This window comes from Ruditapes philippinarum, unplaced genomic scaffold (genome assembly GCF_026571515.1).
Source record: "Ruditapes philippinarum isolate M1 unplaced genomic scaffold, ASM2657151v2 ctg4244_1_1_1_1, whole genome shotgun sequence".
Classification (NCBI taxonomy): Eukaryota; Metazoa; Mollusca; class Bivalvia; order Venerida; family Veneridae; genus Ruditapes; species Ruditapes philippinarum.
The window spans coordinates 77,024-93,408 of record NW_026854973.1 but is presented as its reverse complement, the minus strand read 5'-3'; the positions used below and the strand labels follow the sequence as shown (position 1 = coordinate 93,408).

Genomic DNA, 16,385 nt, shown 5'->3' with positions numbered 1-16,385 from the left:
ATTTGTCTCCTGTAAAATTGTGTACGTCAATTTAAAAATTTGAACAGTACAGACGCCATCTTCGCAGATTTTGTACATGTTTGCATATTTTACATTCCTCCATTACACCATATCGTACCATTTCACATCGCTTAAAAAGTATCGTACCGCTTTGCGTGGGATCCCATACAGAATTAGGATCTTTATAACATAAGCATCAATTAAATATTCATTGAACTTCGGTTGTAATTTTATATTGCTTACTACAAACTATTACATGAGAGAACAGTAACAATATACAATATAATACAAAAAAAACTTTATTGCAAATCAAACATTTTAACAATGTTTATAGCAAAAACATATATATATATACATGTTATGAAAATGAAATCAGACATGGCATGAGAAATAAAGATATTATTGCCTGAAAGGGCTATACTAATGAGAAAATAGCATGTTGCACAAAGATTAAGTATGATATGACCACATCCAGATATTCTGTCTTTATCAGCAAAATACAAAAATTTCGAACGATTGCAAAGCTCTATAGCCCTACTAGATTAACGTATCAAAATTTTAACAAGACAGTTATTGTTTTAGCGGCGGTTAACTTTGATAGCTTTATAAAACTATAAACTGGACGTATAATAGTATATCACACATTTGCAGTGCCACAAAAAAAAATGTCATTTTATCAAGGGACTTACAGTATATTAATACTTAAATGTGGAATAGGAATAGGTTAAGTATAATGTTTTCATGATACAGTTCTTCTGAATTTAAGGAAATTCTAACATCCAGGAACTTCTAACATCCGAAAACTTCCAAAATCCGAAGATTTTCAGGGTCCTCTGTTTTCTATGTTATTAATACCAATTTATAAATTCTGAATTCCGAACGATTTTTCCAGTAGAATTTGGGTTATATCAATTCAAATTTAATTTCGGAAATTGAAAACAGCGGTGAAGGAATATTATACATGTGATTGCAAAACCTTCAAAATGTTAGTATCTTCCAATTAGCAGTAACCATTTATCTTAACATCTATTAGAATCACAACCTGTCAAGCATATCAAACACTTGATTAAAGTGTGAAAATTAGAAATATGAGAAGAATAATGTGATGAAAAAAGATAATAGGTACTTCATGACATATATAAAATGATAAATTGTGATAATTTACATTATCACCTATTTTTCAACAAATACAGTAATTATAATGAAATTTAAAATAGTTATGAACTTTTTTTTAAAAGTCCTGTATTTTGCCATTTTATGAATTAATCAGCTTCATATATTTTTCATAATGTCTTACTTAAACAATTGATGTTTAATATCTTTACTTGTTCAGATAACTCGAACTTCTGAATTCCGGAAACTTCCAAATTCCTAACATTTCGGCTTGTCCAAGAGGTGTGTGGTTTTCAGAAGTTACACTGCATGTCCCGGACAGTAATTCAGACATAGCAAAAATTACAATTGTGTTGTTTTCGATTTGCAACGTAATAGAAAAATATAAGTTGATAGGAGTTGATACACATTGCTTTCAATAACAAAACTGTATTTTATCATACGCTTCCGTGACCTTGTGGTAAAGGTAAATGACTTTAAACTACTTGTCCCTCCCCGCTGTAGGTTCGAATCTTGCCAGGGGATTATTCCATGTGATGAAGCTTATGTAGCTTACGGAACCTCGGTGGTTCTTCTTTAGTGCCCTCTCGTGCCTGAAATAATGCATAGAAGGTCTTCTTCCACTGGTAAAAATTGAAAGTCACCGTCTAGCCTTTACAGTCTTGCTGCAACGCAAAAACAATCAAGAAAAAGAAAAGAACTTGTGACACTCAGTACCTCTTCCTTTAATTAATTTAATTATTTTATGCAGATCAATGTTTTGAGTACTTACATATTATATCATGTTCTCCTTTTTAAAACGTTAACTTAACACATACCGGTAACTACCAGTTCATCCGGTCAACTTTATGATACAGAGTTTATTTGTTCAAACAGTTTTTCAGCAAGTAGTTGAATGATGTCACGGAAGGTTCTGTCAATATTTGACATGAACGCTGCAGGAATACGATACCGCGTGTAGTCCTGAACAACATTAATAAAAGTTAATATTGACATTGAATCAAGTCCCAAATCAGTCAGTTTAACATCAATGCTTGTACTGGGATCGACTTCGCCTGTTACTTTGCTTGCAGCATGCAAAACAAATCGTGTAAGTGCCGAATATTGTTCCTGTTTACTTGTATCTCGGAGACTTGTGATATCAAATTCGTAGAATGAACTATCTTCATCAAAAGTTTCATGACAAGAAACTAGTTGATCAAAAAGCACTGACATGATATTTCTATGCCTCTCCATCATTGGAACTGAATAATTCTTTGACATTGTTTCCCAGTTTATATCAGCATATACAATATTGGTGGAGTTCTGCATTAATGCTGCTTGCAAGCAGCAACGTACTTCCGCAACGGACAGTAGGTTAAAACCCCGTTTAGCGAAATTGTCGATAAATTCAGGCCTCGATGCCATTCCGACATTCAAAGGACCCCAAAGAATCGATTGGCCGGCAAGACCCCTTTTTCGTCTCCAATCAATAAAATCATCTAAAAAGCAATTTGCCGCCCCGTAGCTACTTTGTCCTGGAATGCCAATCAAACTGTTGATTGAAGATGACACAACGAAATAGTCCAAATCAAGTCCGTTTGTAACATGATGCAGATTCATTGACCCTATTACTTTTGGTTTCAAAACAATGTCGATGTCATTTTCTTCTATATTACTTAGAAGTTTTCCATGCAATACCCCTGCACAATGAAAAATACCTCGTATGCTTGCAGAACCAGACCGTTCTTGAATTTCATGCATTGCATTTTCGAGGGATTTCAAATTTGTAACATCTCCTTTTATATTTACAATCTTACAACCAAACTTCTTTTCTATGTTTGTTATCTCATTTTCTTTCTCAGAGTTGATTCCTCGTCTCGATATTGTTGCAACTGTTGCAGCGCCCATTTCAATCAGGAGGATGGTTATTTCCCATCCCAGACCAGTTGTTCCTCCCGTGACAACATACACCCCGCCTTTGCTGAATAGTTTACACAGGGGGTTTCTGATTGGAAGAGCTAGAGCGAATTTCTATGTCACCTTAACAGAAGAACATGCTTCATTGACCACTGCGTCATTGACCACCTGTAATGTTAAAGTGTGCATTTTTGATGTGTATGAAACAATCGGGAAAGTCGCAGACAACAATAAGTCTTTTGTTGCCTTTGATTTCAAGGACATTTCCTGATGATAGCTTTTCAGCCATGGAACAATTGCTCTCAAACAAATTGTTATATTTTTCTCTGTTAACAGGTCAGATGCGTTTAAACAAACAAGCTCTCGTTCCCTTTGAAAGGTAAAATATTGTCGAACAGCTTCCGATAGACAACCTTGAAGGACAATTACCAATTTACAACTGCTCAGAAGTGAAAAATTTGAATCCATTTTTCCAATGATGATAAGAACATTCTGACCTCTTTTCCGATCTCTTTTAAAATCTCCTTTTGTTCCTTTTACGTGTGAATGTCGTCTTTCACATAAAACGCTTTTCAAAATCATAGCAAGCGACTTGCATTCATTTTCACAGTAGATCAGGACATTGGAATGTTTCGGAACATATTCTGAAAACTTCCAGCTAAGGATTGTGTTGAGAAGCGTGCCAGGCTGGTAATGTGGAAAATTGTCTAACCTTACTGTACAGGTTTTTGGAACACACACCTCTGTCATAACTTGTGTCGGATATACACATACTACTTTCTTTTTCGTATCGGAACATGCATCTTTTGAAGGTACTTTAAGATCGGATTTTCTGTTAATCTTGTAGCCTGTATACTCAATGCCAAGGATACTTAAATTGTCTTCTTTCAGGGGACCCTGATGTGGTGGAGTTAAACGATCTGTCTTTCTCGGTGATATTAACACAGGGTGTTTATACACTGATGTTATTTGTATTCCAATATTTCCTTTCGGTTGAATTTCTTGTTCAAGTGAATACTCCGTAAGATAGACCAAATTTTCAGTATCTGAACTCAGAGAACATGCCTTATAAAGTCCTCTTAGGCTTCCAAGTAGTCTTGTCTCTGCTCTCACATTAGGGATGTGATTACTTTTCTTTGTCTTTGAAAACTGGGCCCCATATATTGTGTTACGATGAATAACGATTTCAGGTGTCAAAGCTTTTACATCTTGACATGTATCAAATATGAGTTGTATTAAAGTTTCGTTCGTTTTCAGAAGTGATGGCTGCAGGTCTATGAGCGTTATCTCGTTGTATATAAACTCTAAGCTTATTGAGCGTACAAAGCCCCATATTGCTCCACAAGTAAGTGTTTGCTTTACTGAAGTAGATGCGACTTTTTGTGCATTTTGGGTGGCAATATATACTGGAACACTCAAATTCTGTTCCGTCAGATGTCTTAAGAGAGCAACAATGATAAAGCAGTTTTCTATGACATGATTATGAATCTCTTGTGAGTCTTCTGCTTCGAGACTGGGGGCTGTTGGTGGTTCCGTTACAATTAATAGCACAGCGGACAAGTTTTTGATGTTTTGAGATTTTGAAAAGCCAAATTCGATTGCTTCTTGAATATATTCTTTTACCTTCATGCGTTTTTGATTTTGAAAAAGACAAACATGTGTGCAATCACAAAAGAGAGTTTCCATTTTGTCATCATATATGTTTGTTAACGCCAGAATGTTGACCTCTTTACATTCAGCTGGAGTGAAATTCCTAAGTTGATGCCATTCTTGATTGTAGCTAAGCTCACATGGCGCTTTACAGTCATTTCTGCTTCCGTAAATTGTAAAGTTTCTGACCTCCGCTACAACAAATCCACCAGACGTCGTCAAAAGAACATTGTAATGAGTTTGCAAAACAGTATCTAAAACGGTCGTGTTTGTGCGATAAGTGTATATATTCATATACTTTTCGGGTTTTCTGAAGACACTGATTTCCTCAATAGCAACTGGGAGACACGAAATCCTTTCTGTCTTTATCATTTGAACACTATCTTCTTTAATTGTGTGCAAGGTTGACTGTATCATTACATCTAGAATACAAGGGTGAATGATTGTTGATTCACTTTGTTTTATGACGAGATCAGGAACTTCTATTTCCGTGACACTTTCTTCTCCATTTGTATCACAATGTTTCATCATTTGGAAACACTCTCCGTATTTAAACCCCATTGATTCAAGAAAGCCATATATTCCATCAGAGTTTAAATGTGTGCTTGAATTGACCGTCATGTTGAATTTCAAGGTATCAATATCTATCCTGTTCTCTTTCTGTATTTTGGATGCAGGTTGTACCCAACCCTTGCAGATTGTATTTTGACTGTTTTTAATGTGAAACAGAATTCCCTTGTCCTCTTCTATTGTATTTACATAAAGTACACATTTTCTTCCCGTTTCTACCTTCATCGGCCTAAGAAACTCTAGAGAAACCACTACGCTATAACAGGCGATACCAAAGACATTTCGTCCAATGACAAATCCAATATCTGCATAAGTTGCACCAGGAATAATATATGCTCCAGACACGACGTGTTCATATATAAAAGCAGTTGCTTTCGGATCAAATTCAGCTTGATAATTAGACAAATTTGTATCAAATCCAGTTTGCCTTACATATAGGTGCATTGTATCTGAGGAATATGACCCTTGGATCCTCGCAAGAGTTTCTTGACTTTGATACAATTTTCTGTGCTTTCTGAGATTATTCGACGGTATATCTGTTACTTCTTTTCTGCAATGGTGTATTCTGGTCCAATCCAAGTTCACGCTGTTTTCATACAATGAACATAGAGTACTAGCTAATGTAGTGATTTCCTTATTTTTCATCATTGAAGACAAAATTGAATAGGAAGATTGGTCTGTAAGTATGCTGCCTATGTGTGATCGTAAAACAGGTGAAGGTCCGATTTCCAGGAATATGTTTTGAGAAGACATAGCTCCTGCATTTTCAACGGCTTTGGAAAAAAGAACTGGTTGTCTTATATTTTGTTTCCAGTATTCACCCGTCCCAATAACATCAGCGTATCCTCTTTCTCCAGTAACCGTTGAAATAAATGGTATTTTACTTTTGATTACGTCAATATGTACCTTCTTCGCAAGTTTTTTGGCAGCACGATTTACGTAAGTGCTATGATATGCACATCCTACATTCAAGTTGATTATTTCAGGATTCAAGCTGTCTATGTTCTGTAGCATTTTCTTAAACATGTCGATATCTTCTTTTTTTCCAGTTACAGTGCAAGATAATGAGCTATTATAAACTGCAATTGAGACTCCTTTACAACCTTTGCAAAGCTTTTCAGTGATAGAAACATCAACATTACGAATAACGGCCATTGAACCTTCCTTTACTTTCGACAGGTACTTTGATCTGTAATAAATGATGCGTACAGCAGTTTTAAGATCAATATATCCTGCGACATGCGCTGCTGCCACTTCTCCGACAGACTGGCCTATTACAACATATGGTTCTACACCAAAATGTTTCCACAAAGCAGCTAGTCCAATCTGGCAGGCAAATATTGCAATATGGGTTACCATAGCTTCAGTGGTAAAATCGTTGGATTCTCTTATCTTTTCTGATATCGACCAGTCAACCCTTTTTTGTAAATATGCATCAACCTTTTGAACAGCCGTCCTAAAGACCTCAATTTTCATTAGATTGGTGCACATTCCTTTCCATGCTGTCCCAACACCACAGAAAACGAAAATTATTTTCTTTTCACTTGATGTTAATGAAACATTTATTGGATTATTGAGATATAATTTACATGCGGACATCAATGCCTCTTGTGTTTCACCGAATACTGCTTTCCGTAATGGTTTGTGGTCGTGTTTACATGTTGATGTACAAGAAACTGCAGATACATCGTACTCATGAACATTTAAATGTTCAAAGACATTTTTTACGATTTCTACAAGACTTATTTCATCATAAGCAGACATTGTAACAATGTGAGGTAATATTGTGTCAACCTGTCCTTCACCATCAGGATAAACGAATTCCTCTACAATTGCATGAGCGTTTGTTCCCCCAAACCCAAAGCTGTTTACACAGGCTGTGAGTTTTTCAGAGCCATTGGATTGCCATGTGATGCATTCTGTTGGAACAATAAACCCTTTATCGTTCAGATTTAGTTTAGGATTTTCATTGTATTTGTTATACCAAAGAGACGGTACTATCAATCTATGTTGCATCATAAGAAGCACTTTGATTAACCCTGCCATTGCTCCTGCAGCTTCTAAATGACCAATATTTGTTTTCACAGATCCAATGTATGCTTCCACCGATGCTGTTTTGCCAAAATGCTTTGCTAACGCATTTACTTCTATCGGATCTCCCACAGGAGTTCCTGTACCTGTAAATTGGTTGAAAACGTTCGATTAATAGCAGCAATTTTCTGATAGCAATGCTGTACAAAATGTACTTTATAATGTTGACAGTTATTAATTACTGATGTAGTTGAAACATTTAAACCATTTTATTCTATTTAACACCTTGTCCAATCAAATCGTCAGTTGTTCGTCTAGACTGTTTAAAAGAAGTAATTTGACTCGTTATTTTTTACTGATAGTTGGATACTTTCGATACACCTGTATTAAGGTGACCATCTCTTAAGAGTATATTGACATTATTTAGAAAATTGGTTATATTTGTTTTTAACAACAATTGGTTAGTTAACTTTTCTATAATTATCTATCTATAATTCCAGCAAAAATTGTTGGCATAGGAAATATATTACCATGTGCTTCAATCACCCGAATTCTAGACTTTTGCACTTGATGTTGTTCATAGAGGTTTTTAATCAAAAGCTCTTGCTGCAAACCAGATGGCGCTGTGATAGGCACAGTCATGTGACCATCTTGATTCGTGCCAGTCTTTATCGTTCCCCAAATTTTATTTCCGTCTTGCTTAGCCTAGTCAGATAAAAAAATTATTGTTTAGGGGATGAAGATCATGTTATAATATAACAATATTTAGAGTGATTTGTTTCATAAAGAAAGGCATGTTATACAAAAAATAGTCATGTTGTTACGATTATGTATTATACACGACATCAAACTACGAAATAATTATGCAATGCTAATGCTGGTTAGTGTGAATTGCGTGATCCAGTATTACATATTTTCTATAATAGATAACTAATTGTTCTGGAACAAAGTATTGTTTTATCATATAAATGCTCATGATATTAAATCACTAATAACTCTAAAACATTGTGTGTGTTGTTTTTTTTTAGAAGTATGTATATCCAAATTATACCATTATGTTGTTGTTTATTTTTTGTTTCTGTTTTTTTGTGTGTTTTTGTTTGTTTGTTGTATTTTTGTGTTGTTTTTTTTGTTGTTGTTGTTTTGTTGTTGTTGTTTTGTCAATATTTGAAACACTCTTGAAAAATGTGCTAATAGTAGACAAATTCTCTTTAATACTATTTTGTTATAAAATAACATTAATTATAAATAGAAGACTTACAGGTTACATTAAATAGAAATAACGTGGTATATTAAAGAGAACGGAAAGAATATTATTTCAAATTACATTAAATATCTAGTACATTTTCCAGTTTAATTAATTTCGTAATTATTATCACCAATAAACTTCATTTACATCATGCAATGTCTTTAAAATAACAATTCCACATCCTTCCCCTCTAGCGTAACCGTCAGCTTCTGAAGTAAAAGTTTTACATTGACCACTCGGAGACAGCATTCTGGCTTTGGAAAGAATGACAAACATCTGAGGATCCAGGAGAACATTTACACCTCCACATATGGCTGCAGTGCATTTTCCTAAAGCATTACGAAGAGACTCAACGCATAAGTATGTCTTATATATAATAAATGTATCGCTTAATCAAACCAGCCAGTCTAAACAAAATATAAATGCATCAATGCATTTGCTTATTTGATATAGTCTTTACGTAGTAGTTAGTTGATTCTCTTAACTTACAAGTCATAGAATAGATAAGAAATTTGTGAACCTTTGCATATTATGTTCTGAAACAATTTACGTGGTTGTAGTTTTACTGTTATTAAATGTATTGTTGGCAATACATGCATAATTTGGAATATACACAGTACCTGTTTGTAAAGCTTGAGAAGCCACGTCTATAGCAACAAGAGAAGACGAGCATGCTGTATCAAGAGTAAGGGCAGGACCTGTAAGGTTGTATGCATACGATACTCTAGCACTAATAATACTGCTGTGTGTACCTGTTACTGTATATATGTTACTGAGTGTATTGTCTTCTGCTGCCTGAACTTTATAATCATCTGTCATGGAGCCTGTAAAAGCAGATTCATTCTGATAGCAACAGCCAAGATAACGCAACAATAACTTTTCTGGTCAATCACTATAAATACTTATATAAAGACTTGTTTATATTAATGGCATCATTGTGGAAGCGTTTTCAGAACCTTAATTCCTATAATTATCATGATAATACCAAGTAAAAATTTATGATTCTATAACTTTTGAAACATATAAACTTTTAGAAATGATTGGTTGCTGATATGGTCTTTTGGTAATCGGTATTACTATTTTGTAAAATGTCAAGGCATACTGTAGAAATTTAATTTTATTTTAACATATCTATGTGCTAATTGACAATTATTAGTCCTAGAATTTTGTCAAACCTATGTAAACTCCAATGTTTGCGCCATCAATGTCTTTTTTCATGATACCACCATCTTCTAATGCCATATGTACGCAGTCTAAAACAAGTCTCTGCTGGGGGTCAACAACCTCGGCCTCTACGTCGCTAATTCCATAAAATTTGCTATCCCATTTGTCAATACTGCAAATAAAAATGCTCATGTTCAAAAATAAAACAGGATCATTCATTATAATCATAACAAATCGGCATCAGGGCATTGAATTAAATATTTAACACGAAATCAGTTGATGTTAAGCACCAGGAGCCGGGAGTAGTAGCAGTTTAGATAGGATTTAAAGGTATGTTGTAGGATTTTCGGCTTGACAAGAAATCAAGTTCTTCGCAATACTATCAAGGATTGATAGGCTGGCGCTTCTTCAATAGTGTGTGTTTTTAAATATGCTGTCTTGTTATATATAATAATTGCACCATTACGTAATACGATGTAGTTGTAATATTTATGCTATATAATGTTATATAGAAAATGAACTGAAAAGAAGACCTTCTGGATTCAATTAAAATCAAACATATTAATGTCATACATGTACTATGAATTGTTATACGAGATCAAAAATAATGTAAAATGAAATAAAACATCAGTTGGTTTTGAAAAAATAGCAGCATTAGAGTAATTATAGAAGAAAAGAAATAGTATCACAAGAGCAATAATAGTATGAGTTAAAGAAATTGCGCATATGCATAAAATGTACTTTGGTGAAAATGGCGTGCATTTTTTTACGGGTATCTCACAAGTTCTTGGGATATAAACTAAAACAGCGTTGATTCTAGGGCATGGTCAGATTTAGAACATCTAACGATACGTTTAAAACAAAAAAGGTGTCTAGTTGACTTTAATCATATTGTATATAAAACACAGTACAACATGGCATTATTGGCATCTAAAACGAAATAATAACAAAATTAGGTTCCTATTACTTACAAAATACTCTTAAAAGCAAAACAATATATATCCTTTAATAATGGAGACCGAACTTAAGTACTGCGCTGTCAAAATATGTGTTATGAAATCATGTCAGGTCAGTCCTTAGGAAATAAATTATTCGCTCGCTTGGTTTAACATGGAGAGAATGGTATTAGTATTTCAAATGTTTGATAACCGGGCAATAGAAAACAATTCCGTGACAATTGAAATCGGTGAATTGAGCCAAGAAAACATTTGTCTCTCATCGCTGAATTCGTGTGGGATTAAAAGTCGGTCACTTTGGAAGAAATCTGACATTTATGGTTAATTATCAAGAAATGTCGGTTAGAGTCAGCCGAAAAATCATAACCAAAATGTATATTAAATCGGCGTAAAAACAACACACAAACAAACTGTTAATATATAATTGATATGTAAAATGTCAATGTAACCCACCTTTTTAATGGATGCAAACTGAATAAGGTTATTATGTTAATTTAAAGGCACGTTATGCCTCGGAAATCCTGTTAACTTAAATCTTTAAAAAATGTTTAACATGTGTTTAATAATGTTATAATAATAAATTAACAAGTGCTAATTCACTTTAATAAAATTAATTGCTCACAAAGCAAAAGGAGCAAAGATAGTTCAAGAGATATCTTGCATACGGCAAATGAATATTTTTTCGAGATACTAATAATTAAAAGTTTTTGAGAGAAAAATATGATATGATAATAGCATTTCTGATGCATTATGGGCGTTTAAGTAAATGGGAACATTATCTGTGTTTTAAAATAATGGCTTTGGCTAATGGTTTTCTTATGGCGTTAGAATTCTGCCAATTAATTAGTTTTCGGGTTATTAACATAAAGAGCATATATTTGAAAGCCTGTAAAGCCTAATATACTTTTTTTCCAAAGATTTTTCCTTTTATGCACTCTTGCAATTTCAAAAAAAAGACATTTCACATTTAGCGTTATTTCTTTCAGGTTATAAACAAATAAAACAATAAATGAAATGAGTATAATTATTATATTATATGAATGGTTAGAAAGAGTTTGGTGATAGATTAAAGAGACGTTTTCCACATTAAATTACATGATTCAATGGACCATGTTATTGCAGTTCGGTTAAAATTCAATCTACTTTTACAGATCGCTGCATAGATCTACATATTTTAATAGTAATAATAATACTAGTTATCAAAGTTGTCATAAAAATTGTAAAAATAGTACGTTAAAAAATACCGGAACAGAAGTAACACATATAGAATATTTATGGACTGAAATAAGTTTAATCCTTAAATGTTATTATCTTCGTCAAATTGTTGTGTAGTGTATCGCAGCAACGTTATCAAAGAAAAAGTTTTGCTTATACTTAAGCAATTTGTCGGGCCATTAACAAAGCATCAGTATAAGAAAAGCAGAAACATATCAATACGTGGCAAGAAGTCAAGATTGCATGTGCATTCGCGTTAAATAATTCTTTAGTAAAGATGAGAAAACCTCAATGATCTTAAAATGGAATGTGTTTATTCACTAATTCCTCGTCTTTATAAAATGTACCAAACATAAAAGGTTCATAAGATCAAAGACAGAATAGCAAAGATATTAATTAATGTCATTGGGTATAAATAGCATAACAAAATGAAAAAACTATTGAAAATATTAGAATGTGATGTATTTGATTTTATCCAAATAAGCGTGTATGATCATAGAAATGAACTACTTTAAATTAAATGATGTTCTTACGAAAGTCCGGTAGGGCCATTTCAATTTAATGAATTCCTGATTTCATCTTCATGAATTCACAATTTAAACTTCATGAATTCCCGTTTTCAAAATACGGTTTTCACGAATTCATGGTCCAGCTTAATGAATTCACGACTTCAACTTCACGAATTCACGATTTCAACTTCATGAATTCGCGATTTCAACTTCACGAATTCACGATTTCAATTTCATGAATTCCCAAGTTCATCTTCATGAATTCACGATTTCAACTTCACGAATTCACTATTTCAACTTCATGAATTCACGATTTCAACTCTACGAATTCAACAACGTGAATTCACGATTTCAACTTCGTGAATTCACGAATTCAACTTCACCAGTTCACGATTTCAACTTCATGAATTCACGATTTCAACTTCACGAATTATCGATTTCAACTTCATGCAGTTGAAATCGTGAATTCGTGAAGTTGAAATCGTGATTCACGTTGCTGAATTCGTGAAGTTGAAGTCGTGAATTCGTGAAGTTGAAATCGAGAATTCATGAAGCTGAAATCGGGAATTCATGAAGTTGAAATGCCCCCACCGGTCTTTCGTATGTTCTATATACAGTCATAATACACCCATTGACAGTCTCTAAATGAACTACGTAAATAACCGAGGTATATCGAGTGAAAAAATACGAGTTGTTCCCTTTTCTTCGAGTAAAATATATATCCCTAATGCTAAAACAATACAAATTCAGCCATTTTAAACTGCTAGTGTTGGACGATTTAATGTCCGATTTTAAAATTTATTACACCGGATCTTAGCTTTGTCTCAGTATATAGTTTTACAATTTACGGTTAAACCTAGCACAAGTTAGACCAGTCTACAAACAATTTATAGTGAGATACGCAACTCGCAGCTGTGTTTTAGTATTTTAGCCGCCAAATATAATTATATTAAAAGATGGTTCTATTTTCCACTTCTATTTAAAAGACAACGTGTCGTCTTTAAACATGTTTGATTCAATATCATCCAAAAAATTTATGTCAGTATGGTATTAAGCCAATAGACAATTAAATAAAAAAAAACATCTTAATATTCCTCAAATTTCAAAATAAATAAATTTACAATAGGAATAATTCATATCCCTTTACTTTACAAATCATTCAATTTACCAAACAATACATAAGAACAGAGCATGCATGTATATGTAGAATCTATACTTTATTCATTTAAGAAAAAGAAATCATTTAATGTGCACGATAAGTCAATCAATTGTTGTTACGCCCACACAAAAAGTATGAAACATTATCGTTATAAGAGTTAAAGCATATAACACATACCCGCTGACAAAACCCGCCTTGCGAACGTATGTTTTTCCAGGGGCACTCGGGTCTGGATCATAAAACGCATCAACGTTCCATCGCTCACGTGGTATCTCCTTGACGTGATTTTCACCCCTGTGAAGTACTCTCCAAAACTCTCTAAGATTATCTGCCCCCGGGAAACGGCATCCGACACCAACTATTGCAATTTCGTCCATTTTCTTATGAAGTTATTCATTTGCAAAAACCGACCAAGTTTATAAAAAAAACAACCTTACATACACATGTTTTATTTTTTACTGTTTAAATATTGAAGGTTCATCGTCAAATTTGACGGTTATTCAAAAGCAAATCCTTATATACAACTATAATTACCAAAAAGTTATTTACCTGAACGAATTGTACTAATAAAACAAGTCGTAAGTTGTATTTCTAATTATTAACCAGTTTGTGTGATACAATCTTGGATATATCTTGACGCATGACAAAACTGTTGATCAATTTTAACAATTTCCTATTTTAAAATTTGCAAATTAAGTCTTGAGTTATGCGAAACATCAAAACAATTTAATTATTTTGTTTTGATAAACACCTTTATGTTAGTGTTGATGTTGAATGAAACGCCAATCTTAGTGTTATTAACGAAAAGCATTGCTTCTTTGCGAGAGATGGTTAACTAAACATGTAATGCGTAGGTGTGGACTCAACCTATTTTATTTTTGTTATTTTCACTTCTTCCCAAACAGTAAAGCTGGAATGTATCTATTTTTCTTTTATATAGTGTATGTTTGACTTTAAACTCAAGAAATCAGACTTAAATGCATCACAATATTTTTAACTTAACTGAATTTTAAGTGCTTCCTTTAATCTAATAAATAAAGATAAAATATTTTCTAAAATATGTGCTTTCCTTTAATCAAAGTTAATTATTAACTTTCAATATTTTCGTTGCACATGAAAGCTCCAAGTATTCTTACTATCACTTAGTTTTCACTGGTTATTGCTATACATTCTATAAATTCTATAACTTAAACAAACTAGGCCAATAATTTTTGTGATAATTTACAAATATGATAATAGTTCATCTTATTTTATTTTATTATAAAAAGATGGTCTTGTACCGTCCATGAACTGGAGCCTGCAACATTTACAATTTTGTCGTTTTGTGCGTTCTTTGGGGATTCTTTATTTCTCTCATTATAATAAATTACAAAATATTTCATGTACTTGTAAAGCCACTGGTCTTAACCAGCTACCTTCTTCAATTTTCTGGATGTTACCGAGTATACCCAGCATCATGAATGAGCAAGTAACGCAAAAGTAAAACCGAATCTGTCCAACAATATGGCCAAAACGAAAAAGAAAGTAGGTAAACGGACGAAAATATGTTACCTTAATCGAATTTCGGCCACAGAATTGCACATTATGCTTTACTTTTGCAAAATTACTGCGTATTTTGCAAAGCGTTACTGGACATACCCGGTGCATATGTGATTAAATTAATCTAAAGAATAATCATTTTAAATCTTATAGGTAAGGTGATCTAAGTAATGTTGAAGCGTAAAATTTGGAATAGTTCGATAAAACAATGATTCATTAGAATATTCTATTATGCCAATTTTGTTTGAATTGACCATGTAACCATTGCTAACTTAAGACGCACACGTACACGCACACCCACGCGCGCGCACGCGCACACACACACGTTCTTACGCACAACTATATTATTAAACTATGGTGCAAAGAAGTCATTAAAGAACTACGCGTCAACATCGAACATTGGTAAAATGTATGATAATAATAATAATAATAATAATATGTTTACTTTTTTCTATAAACCCATTATATCAAGTAGCCTGGTCATTGACCAAAAATATGTAAAAAACAACATTTAGTAATGTTATTAAATTATTTGATGTATGAGCAGTCGTCTTTATTTACGAGTTTAAAAAGATGTTGATGAAGACAGATTATATTTATACATTTAATTGAACTTCATGGCCTGTGGTTCCTTTCTATAGGGAGAACCAATTCTTTATAATAAAACAAATATGAGCCGCGTCACGACAAAACCAACATAATGGGTTTGCGACCAGCATGGATCCGACCAGCCTGCGATTCGGCGCAGTCTGATCAAGATCCATGCTGTTCGCTTACAAACTCTATAGCCAGTAGAGAAACTGATAGCGAACAGCATGGATCCCGATCAGACTGCGCGGATGCGCAGGCTGGTCTGGATACATGCTGGTCGCAAACCCATTATGTTGGTTGTGTCGTGACGTGGCTCATATAATTAACTTACTTGACCTATTGATTATTGAACTGGTTTACTTAAATATGTTCTCACGAATCGTACGAACCAATCAAAAAAGTTAATCATACACACGAAGAAGGGGAACTGAAAGGGACTGTACTAAGGTTTATTTTGACATGATGGGACTGGAAATATGTTTTCGAGATTACTAATCCACTTGATATAGGTCTAGACTTATAACGTGTGTGCAAAATTTCAGATTATTTGCGCTGTAATTATTACAACTGTAAAAAAAAAACATACAACAATATGATTTTCAATTTATTCTTAGTTTAAGAGGTATTCATTCAGTCAAATGTATAACCTAATGATGCTAAGGAAGTAATTTTAACCTGAAATATCATCATACTATAACTGTCTTGATTTATTACCAAATACCAATTATCTTTTACAATTT

General features: G+C 33.4%; 2 protein-coding genes across 2 annotated transcripts; both read right to left on the bottom strand.

Annotated features, from left to right (window-relative positions):
- Positions 1 to 1,822: 1,822 nt before the first annotated feature.
- On the bottom strand, positions 1,823 to 3,003 carry LOC132741663 (6-deoxyerythronolide-B synthase EryA1, modules 1 and 2-like). Its single transcript, XM_060729882.1, has one exon. It carries the CDS (start codon positions 3,001 to 3,003, stop codon positions 1,960 to 1,962), a length of 1,044 nt encoding a protein of 347 aa, XP_060585865.1. The 3' UTR covers positions 1,823 to 1,959.
- Positions 3,004 to 3,126: 123 nt separating this feature from the next.
- Positions 3,127 to 14,192, bottom strand: LOC132741662 (narbonolide/10-deoxymethynolide synthase PikA2, modules 3 and 4-like). The gene is made up of 6 exons (XM_060729881.1): positions 13,693 to 14,192; positions 9,688 to 9,848; positions 9,133 to 9,336; positions 8,660 to 8,841; positions 7,794 to 7,968; positions 3,127 to 7,409 (listed from the first exon to the last, which is right to left on the bottom strand). The coding sequence occupies exons 1-6, from the start codon at positions 13,890 to 13,892 to the stop codon at positions 3,127 to 3,129; spliced, it is 5,205 nt and encodes a 1,734-aa protein (XP_060585864.1). The 5' UTR covers positions 13,893 to 14,192.
- Between the last annotated feature and the right edge of the window lie 2,193 nt (positions 14,193 to 16,385).